The 9,557-nt window shown below is 39.7% G+C and overlaps 1 protein-coding gene across 1 annotated transcript; it reads left to right on the forward strand.

Moving 5' to 3' along the window:
• The first annotated feature begins 627 nt into the window (after positions 1-627).
• On the forward strand, positions 628-8,542 carry LOC149837137 (BTB/POZ and MATH domain-containing protein 2-like). Its single transcript, XM_090007260.1, has 4 exons — positions 628-1,187; positions 5,854-6,202; positions 7,542-7,818; positions 8,140-8,542. The coding sequence occupies exons 1-4, from the start codon at positions 778-780 to the stop codon at positions 8,313-8,315; spliced, it is 1,212 nt and encodes a 403-aa protein (XP_089863386.1). The 5' UTR covers positions 628-777; the 3' UTR covers positions 8,316-8,542.
• The last annotated feature ends 1,015 nt before the right edge of the window (positions 8,543-9,557 follow it).

Raw genomic sequence — 9,557 nt, forward strand, 5'->3', positions numbered from 1 at the left:
GAAACCAGTTGCATGAGTATAATCAAACACAAACAAGCACTGACGAACCTGCAAAGGAGCTCTAGATGTGGAGGGAGGAGCGTCGACGAGACAGCGGAGTCGCCGTGGCCAGCGGTAGACAAGGAGGAGGAGCCACCCATTGTGTTGCCGAAGGGCTGCCCCTTCTTGGCACCAGAGGCGGTGGTGTCGCCACCCACCGCTTCAGCGAAGCCCTTGCCACGCCCGTCAATGCATTTTTTTTTTGCGTCCCCCTCGTTCCTGTTCTTTTTGTAACGGAGGGAGGTGGAGCGAAAATTATAGGTGACTATAGACGCAGCGGATGTGCGGAAAGCTGTCCTTCGCGTCCAATGTTTGTCTGCTTTTGATGTTCTCAGCGGGGTTTTTGTCCAATTCTCGTTGAGAACGGCGCATCAAACATGCCCTTAAAGTGTGCAATTACATTCTACCTTATCCTCCGTCAGGGATTGCAGCCCCTAGGGCCCACCTTGTTTTAAGTTTGGATTCACACCAACCCTCCCCCCTCTGGGTTGACTGTTTCGGTGGGTTGGCTTAAACCATCATCATCCCCTCTCTCTCTCTCTCTCTCTCTCTCTATATATATATATATATATATATATTCTCTCACCAATCCCTTGCCCTCTTTTCCGTCCCTCCGTTCTTTCGTTTCACCCAATCCCCACCCCACGAAAACCCTAGAAAACCAGAAACACCACGAGAGGAAGAAATCCCACCACCACAAAGGTCCAATTTTCCCACAAAGGAGAGATTTTTTTTGATATGGGTGTTGGCAAAAACTTCAAGGGATCGATCACCAAGGTGTCTTCCGCCCCTCCCATCACCACCTCCACCTCCCTCACCCACACCATCAATGGCTCCCACCACTTCAAGATCAACGGATACTCCTTGTCGAAAGGCATGGGCGTCGGCAAATACATAGCCTCCGACACCTTTATGGTGGGTGGGTATTCGTGGGCGATCTACTTCTACCCGGACGGCAAGAGCCCCGAGGACAATTCCGCTTACGTCTCCCTCTTCATCGCCCTCGCCAGCGAGGGCACCGACGTCCGGGCGCTCTTCGAATTGACCCTCTTGGATCAGAGCGGCAAGGACAGGCACAAGGTTCATAGCCACTTCGGGAGGCCGCTGGAGAGCGGGCCTTACACGCTTAAATATCGGGGAAGCATGTGGTATGGCTCTTAATCTGTTTTTTTTTTTCCTTTTTTTGAGTTATCGACGGACCATGATCAGTTTTTGTGATGTTGGTGTTTGTAATTTTGGAGTTTTAGATCTCTTTTTTTTTTGTCGCTGTTGTATTTGAAGAAGTTGTTTTTATGACGCGTTGCGGTTTGATTGATCATTATTTGGGGTTGTGTATTTTGGGGCTCTGCTGTCACAGAAAATGAGTTTTTGATCTCTTTTTTTTATGGTTCTTTTTTTTTTTTTGTTTCTGTTGTGGTTGAATTATTTATTTCCGGCATGCGTGTTGGTTGGATTTATTGAAGAAGCATATGAATGTGAGTTTCTTTTGTGGTTTTATCCGTCCATCCAACTCGGAATGTTTGGTTGAATAAGAAATTTCCTTGTTTTTTTGGATATGTTTATCATCGTCACGGTTATGAGATTGCAATTGTCTGCTGCTTGTTGAAGAGCTTTGTGACATATCGTCCTTATTTTATCGGTTTAACATTCTTGGTGATGGACATCGTCTTGCTTGATCTGTGAAACTGATGTGTTGTTAAAACTTTTATTATCTAAATGGGAGATATTTTCAATTAAAAAATTTCTTCAGCAAAACTAATCTACCATTCTGATTGTTAATCATGACTGCTTGATTTCTTATTGTTACTTGATTATTGAGAAGGTTTAAGAGACTATTATCTTGTGTTATTTGTTTGACAGTATTTGTCAATGATGCTATGATAGATGATGAGGTTTTTTATGGACATTACCATTTCCCCATGGAGTCTCACCCTGCTGGCAGAAATGAGGGGCCCCTATTATAAAAAACATTTGATCATTTTGATTATTTTGCTTCCCTTTCTGCCAAAATTTTCATAAGTTGTGGACATAGCAACCCCACTGTTTTCCACGTTGACTCGTGACCATCATTAATTTCCTAAAGCAATCTCATATGCCAGATTACATCTTATTATGAAAATGGGGAAAACAAGTAATAATGTGATGGTGTGATACTCGTCATGTGGTGTGATATAAATTATGTTGTAGAAACATAGCAGATGGTGAACATCACTATGAACCTTTTTCATTTACAATTTAAAATATGGGCATTGCAAAAATTTATAGTGATTTTCTGCTAAACGTCGAACCCATGTACTATCAACTTATGTATCTGTTGTCTGTTTACTGTTTCTGTCGCCTGGAAATCTTCAGCCTGGGCACAAAATCTGGTTCTATAGCTAGATTAATAGTTAATACATTTGGATTTCCTAGTTCATGGCTTTGTTATGTTGTCACATCATGATTGAGGACTTAGGACTTGGGAATGGTCCGATGCATCTGCAAGGGTCTTGCTTTACTGTGTAGTTAAGTTTATGATTTTGCATACATAGTTAACCTATTCTCTAGCCGCAAGCAATGGTGATACTGTCAAAAATTAGGTCTTCTCTTATAAACTAAAACATTGTTTTGTGCCAAAAGTGATATCCATGAATGAAAGCATCGTTTTGGTGGAAAAAATAACTTTTCATCTTATACCACATGTTCACTGCAGAAGGAAAGAAAAGAGAAGGAAAGGGAATGATAATAATTGACTCAAATAATAAATATTTGATACTAGATAGTGAAAGGTCATCATGTTATCCCAATCATAGAAGGTAAGACCGTAAGAGATAAATTGTTAAAGGAGTTCTGTGACCGAATATAAGAATAATTGGTGAAAATGTAATAGTGGAACTTTTGTCTCCATTTATGTGTTGAAAATGAAAGGCACAGATTCATTTATTGCCAGAGTATCATATATTGGGAAACTATCTTTACACTTCCTCTTTGCTGATTTGTCTAATTCATATAAGGCCTGTTTCTTAGTTCTTTAGTCTCTCGTCCTTTTATATTTGCACTTTTTATTGAAAAAAAAAACTTGAAACTTTTATATCTCACCATAAAACTAGGATATTGGTGGATTGGCTTTGGCCAGACTAACATGGGTTATGAGGATCTTAACTTACGGCTTATGGCACCTTAATTTGTCCAACCAGGCCTGTCTTTGGCATGATTGTTTCCATTTCTGACTATGAACCAAATCTATCTCGATTGAGTTAGTGCCTGCATTTTGAAAGCTTTCGTGTATATTTGGGGGTTTTGGGACCAGGTTGTGGGTACCTGGCATGTTTACCTCCATCCATGTATGGTGAAGTATGAGCTGTGAACCAGATCCAGCTTAATTGGGTAACTACCTACACTTCTGGGTTTTGGAACTGGGTTATGAGCACCCACACTATGTTGGTGTCCGCAATCAGACCTGACTCCATCAACTTATCTGATGTTCTTAAGTGGGTCCAAGTTTGATTAACATTGGGTTAGTTAAGGGAAAAGCCAGTACGAGCCAGCCATTGGGGCAGTTTTAAGCCAAGAGAGAAGCCTAAGCCTAATAATGGCTTTTACAGTGAGAAATGGCATGAGGCGAGCAAGAGTTAGGTAACTCTCCCTATGATGTAGAATTTCACATATCAGAGGCATTACCTCAGCCAAGAAGGAGTTTCTTTGATTTTCGCAGTTGTTGAATGTGGCTGGCTTGCAAAGTGGGTATCGTTTTTGCAGGAATACACCTTCCTACTTAAGCATAAGTCCAGAACACAGAATCGGGTGGCTAACACCCTCCATTGGAGGGTGATCCTTTTAGGAACTATGTCTGTAGAAGTGGTCGGGTTTATGGCAATTAAGGATATGTACAAGACCAACCTGTACTTCAGCACGATTGTGGGCCAGTGCGAGTCACAAGGAGCTAAGAAAGCCCATGCTTTTGACATCCTGCATTGTGCATGACATTGTATTAATACATGAAACATCAAACCATTCTTTTTATATTATGATGCAAAGACTAATTCTGCGTAGATATTATGAAGAAATCCAATGTTTTATATGGTGACCTCGCCTTTCTGTATTAAGTATATAGTTTGTTTCATATGAAAATGTTTCTTTCTAGTACTTTTTAGAAGTTCATAATAATCATGTTTGAAGATTGTTTATCAGTATATTATTTGCATGTAAACCTCTTCCCTCAGTTTTAGAACTCTGTATCCATGCATGGAAAACATTTTATGGGACATGTAAAATGGTTGGTTAGATCGACAGACCCATGACTTCTTGAAAGTTCTTAAGATATTAGTCTGTTTATGTTGGTTTACCTGACTCTCAGTAGCTATATTTGTTCAAGGTTCCTTCCCTAGTGTACCATTAATTTTCCATTGTCCTGTTAGAAACAGATGATAATTTTGTGACAAGTACATTACGTTACCCAAATTAGAAGATAACACACATATGGCATAATACTGAGAAGAACAAAAAATGAAACTCTGTCTGTGTCTGTGTGTGTGGTGTTAAACCTTCTATTAAGGTTATCAGGTTCAACTGATTGAAATGGCCTACCCCTTAAAAGCAATGATATTTTTTAAAAACATTGTTAAATCTTTGAGGCTAAATAGTCATTTTCATTTTCCAAATTCAAATTACTAAAGTAAACCTTGTCACTTCTGAAAACTGTGAGTTTTTGTTTCCTTACAAATTAAAAGTCACTTGAAAAATAACCATGTATTTTAGAAAATGTCATTGCTTTAAGGATGTTTCAGTAATTTCAATCATTTGTATGCTGCTAATGTTAATATAAAGGGTTTAGTGTTGTGTGTGTGGGTGTGCATGTGTGTGTGTTTACTATTGAAGGTAGGAAACTATGAGTAAAAATCACCTTTTCATTTTTCAATTTTTTTTCTAGATCAGACTATAATTACAGATGTGATCTACATGATTGGTTTAGTAGGAAATGAGTTTTAAATCACAATCACCGAGATATGTAAGCAGGTATTTGAAGGGATTCAAAAATTGATGGCCCACAAATATATCAAAACATCATAACTTTAAAAAAATCATGTTCTTAATTGGAAAACATGATCCAAGGTCTCTTTGCAAACAAACCATGCAGAACATATCTATGTGGTTAGATTGACTCCTTCAAAAAAAATGTGGTTAGATTGAGATGATACAACTTGCACTTATGATTTCTGGTTCAACTATATATATATATGTGTGTGTGTGTGTGTGTGTGTGCACTTAAAAATGTCTGACCACTATCTATGTAACTTTCGGCTGAGAGAGGCTGTGGAATCGGAGCACCAATTGTACTTTCTGCCAATATCTCATTTCTATGTTGTAACTCGTTGTAAGCAGGATGGAACAAACGTACCAAGAAGAATTGGTCTTTTTGCTATCCCCATTATTTTTTTATGAGTTGCATATAAGTGCCATTTGCTGATGACCAATTGGATCAAATCAGTGACTACCTTACCGTAAGCTGAGCTCTTTGAGCACATATTTCATCTGTATGATTGAAGAAGGGTCTTGTGTTTGTAAATTAACATTTTGTGTACCTGATCATTATAGTTTCTATTTCTCTCTAGTTTTTAATGATTTTCTTGGCATATTTTCTTTTTTTTTCTGCACAATAAAAATGTCTTTCATTTGTTGTCAAGTTGTTTCTTGTGCTCTATGACAGTTTTGTTCTCTTGTTTCCTTTTTCCCTTTCTGCATTCATGTTGCATGAAGGCTGCTAGTTGATAGCTTACAGCAGTGCATGAAAAAAATAAACTTTTGCAGTTTTTCATTATTGTTGGTGATTCACAGGGGTTACAAGCGTTTCTTCAAGAGATCTATTTTGGAGGTGTCGGATTATCTTAAAGATGATTGCCTTTCAGTTCACTGTAGTGTTGGTGTTGTACGATCACACACTGAGGGACCAAAATTTTGTACCATTCCAGTGCCACCTTCTGACATTGGCCAACATTTTGGGCAGCTATTGGAAAGTGGAAAGGGTGCAGATGTAAGCTTTGTAGTTGATGGGGAGATGTTTGCTGCCCACAAGTTGGTACTTGCTTCTCGTTCACCTGTATTCAGAGCTCAGCTTTTTGGACCAATGAAAGATCAGAATACGCAAAATATAGAGGTTGAAGACATGCAAGCACCAGTTTTCAAGGTTGTCAACTGTCCACTTTATCATCAGGCTTTCTGTGCTATCACTTTCCTGAATGTGTATGTGTCCCCTGAACACTTGAGTATAATAAATGCCTATAAGCTATGTAACATGGACACTTCTAAAAGGGCAACACAGCTGTGTCCCGCCTGCATAGGTGCAGGTGGACACAGCTTCCACAGTGTCAGGTGCAGTCAACCATACCGGGGTCCATTTCTATTTGAAACTGGTCTTCGTAAACCCTAGCCAAGTCCAATTATATGTATATATAGACAGGAGTAACACTGGATGCCCAAAGGCCCTTTAGCGGTGGTACTTACGGTTTGTTGGGCAAATCACTTTTTTTTTTACTTGGAGAAACCGCCCTAGGATCAGAGACCTAGTCGGCTGGCTCTGCCTACCGTACTTACGGTCACTGTCCTAACAGTGTAAAACTCTGAGGGCCTACCCCTCGCCCCCAGGGAGTTGCCATGCTGCGGCTTGTGCAAGGGGTGAGGCTCATGGGGGCAAATCACTTGTTACTCGTTGCTTACAACTGTAGTAACATGGCATGAATTGGTTAACTCTGTTTGGTTTGACCTTCTAATTGACATGTTACAATTGTCTGAACCTCCCAGCAACTTGCCGTAAAAGTGGGCTTATTGGGATTCAAAATATTGTTGCACGTTGAAGATGCCTTACAAGTCGGTCAAGATTGTGAGACATATGGTGGGCAAATCACTTGTCGCTCATTGCATACAACTGTAATAACATGTCGTGAGTTGGTTAACTCTATTTGGTTTGACCTACTAATTGATTTAGAGCAACTGTCTGAACCTACTAGCAACTTGACATAACTTATACCCTTAATGTGTAGTTGCCTTCATAGTTTATTCATGAACACAAAAGTTATGTACAGGCTGTGGTTGTTAAGTGATACAGCTCAAGAATGATGATCCGTAGAGAACGTGGGTATCAGTCTGGAACACATACTTGTTACATTTTAAGGCTCAAGCAAAACTCACTTTGGATGTGTTATTGACAATGTTAATCCCTGCCATCAAATTCATAACATATTGGAAGCATGAGGATTTATGACTTGATGCTGTTTCTCTCTTTGCCTTTTCTCCTGTTATATATGCTTTTATTTTGCATTTGCATGAATATTTATTTTATAAGTTTAAAGAAAACACCTTTCAAAGCCTACTTCCAATTCTTCTTGCCACTCCAGGTAACTATGGGTAGAACACTTTGGTGGGCCCAGTGAGAACCGAAACAGTTCTGGTAACCACCCCTTATCTATTAAGCTTATAAATTTCAATTAACAAATCAATATGGGTTCTTTTTATTGTGACTTTTGCAGGCTTTACTCCACTTTATATACTGGGATTCACTTCCTGATATGCAAGAGCTTGTCGGGATAGAGTCAAAGTGTGCTTCAACTCTAATGGCACAACATCTGCTAGCAGCAGCTGACCGCTATGGCATAGAGAGACTAAGGATGCTTTGTGAAGTCAAGCTTTGTGAAGAAGTCAGTATAAACACAGTCGCAACAACTTTAGCACTTGCAGAGCAGCACAACTGTGTTCAGCTTAAAACAGTTTGTCTGAAATTTATCGCGATGCCAGCAAATCTAAGAGGTAATAACTTCCAACTTATTTCCTCCACTTGCATTTGAACATGTTCAAACGGATGCATGCCGAAGTTTTCACAAACTAAGGTTGTCATTGTGAAAAAGTTTTGATTTGCTATGGATCTAGGTTTGCTTAATTGAATCTGTTGGTGAGATTACTATTTTAGGCCACACAAGCTTTTCAACTGTCTCCAATAAAGTAGCTTGAAAAAATGGAAAGAGAGTTTTCAATTACCCATGCTTTTAACATTTGTCAAGAATTCTGGTCTTTAGTTTCGAGTATGCTTGAGGACCCATGACATTAACAGGGTTTGTCATAATGGTGCAGCTGTTATGCAAACTGAGGGCTACGAATATTTGAGGGAGAGTTGCCCATCTGTTTTAACGGAGCTCTTGGAGTATGTTGCAAAATTTGGTGAGCATTCGATCATCAGCTGCAGGCACGCATGCGAAGCATTGGATGGGAGTGATAACAATGGAAGAAGGGTGAAGCAGCGCACGTAGCCCTCACTTGACATATTTTTGTTTCTTTGTGTGTAAGATGTGCTTTAATATGAAACGTAGGGGGAGAAGTTTCATGAAAAGTGGAAAATTGGGAAATCTCTCACTATCATCTGGTCTGGTATATGCGTTTTATGGAATGGTAGCAGAATGTTGTTCATCACCATTGACGACTGGACTAGTGATTGTATATGGTTGGACGTCTTAGATTGTATTGTTGGAATCGGTACTATCCGTGTGTCGTTTTATCTGGCCTATAGACTATAGTCCTGCAGAGGGCAGGCTTAGAATGTTGACTCAGCTCACTTTGTGTGGAATGAGGTTCTGTGTGGATCTACTCAGTTTCCCAGGTGCCTTTTTTGTCTAGTGCAGATAACCCTTAAGGGCACGTTTGGAAGCAAGAAAACTCAGGAAAATAAAATTTTGCCTATGATAACTATTTTAAATGAAAAGTCTTTTTTTGTTTAGCATGAGGAAAACAGAGTGAGAAAATGTGCAAAATACGAGACGAGACCAAATAGAGAGAGGTGGCCGACCATGCTGAGACTTCTTAAAATGGTGGTGGGCAGCTCTTAGGGAGAGAGAGAGAGAGAGCTGAAAATGGTGGTGGGCAGGAAGAAGATGAAAACTGAGGAAGTTCTTGTCGCAACCCCATGAAATGGGGGTGTGCTGTGGGTGGTTGTCCTAATGCAAGAAGATTTTTTTATAAGAAAAACTCCACCCCTCCCACCAAGTGGAGGAATTTTTTTATTAAAAATCAAACCTTTTAGAAAAAAATTCTTTGTTTGGAATGGTTGAAAAAGTAACCATTTTTTCTTTCTTGCATTTTTCCTACCGTTTTCTCGCTTTCAAACGTCCCCTAAATGTCTCAGTTTGTTTTCTCCAATACCCAAACATTGAGTTCCACTTTGAAGTCATAAAGCACCTATTTAGTCCACCAAACATTGAGATCCACTTTGAAGTCATAAGGCACCTATTTAGTCAATCTCTTTTTGGCTGCAATTTGGGGATGCATGACCTGAACATTGCCTGCAAACTCCTACCTCGTTCTCAAAGGCAACACTGGGACTGACTGTTAGTTTCCAGTACCCAAGTTGGTTCCACGACCTGAGTCCAGTGATGCACCTTGGGTTGGTTGAAAGTCCAGTTGCCAAGCACATTCATGCTAAAGGTGGTTGGCAATGTCTGGAACTATACACTAACCTTCTTCATAAACGAGCCCCCAACCTAGTCTAATTTTCAACA

The sequence above is a fragment of the Nuphar pumila genome, chromosome 5, assembly GCF_984573655.1.
Source record: "Nuphar pumila chromosome 5, dmNupPumi1.hap1.1, whole genome shotgun sequence".
Classification (NCBI taxonomy): Eukaryota; Viridiplantae; Streptophyta; class Magnoliopsida; order Nymphaeales; family Nymphaeaceae; genus Nuphar; species Nuphar pumila.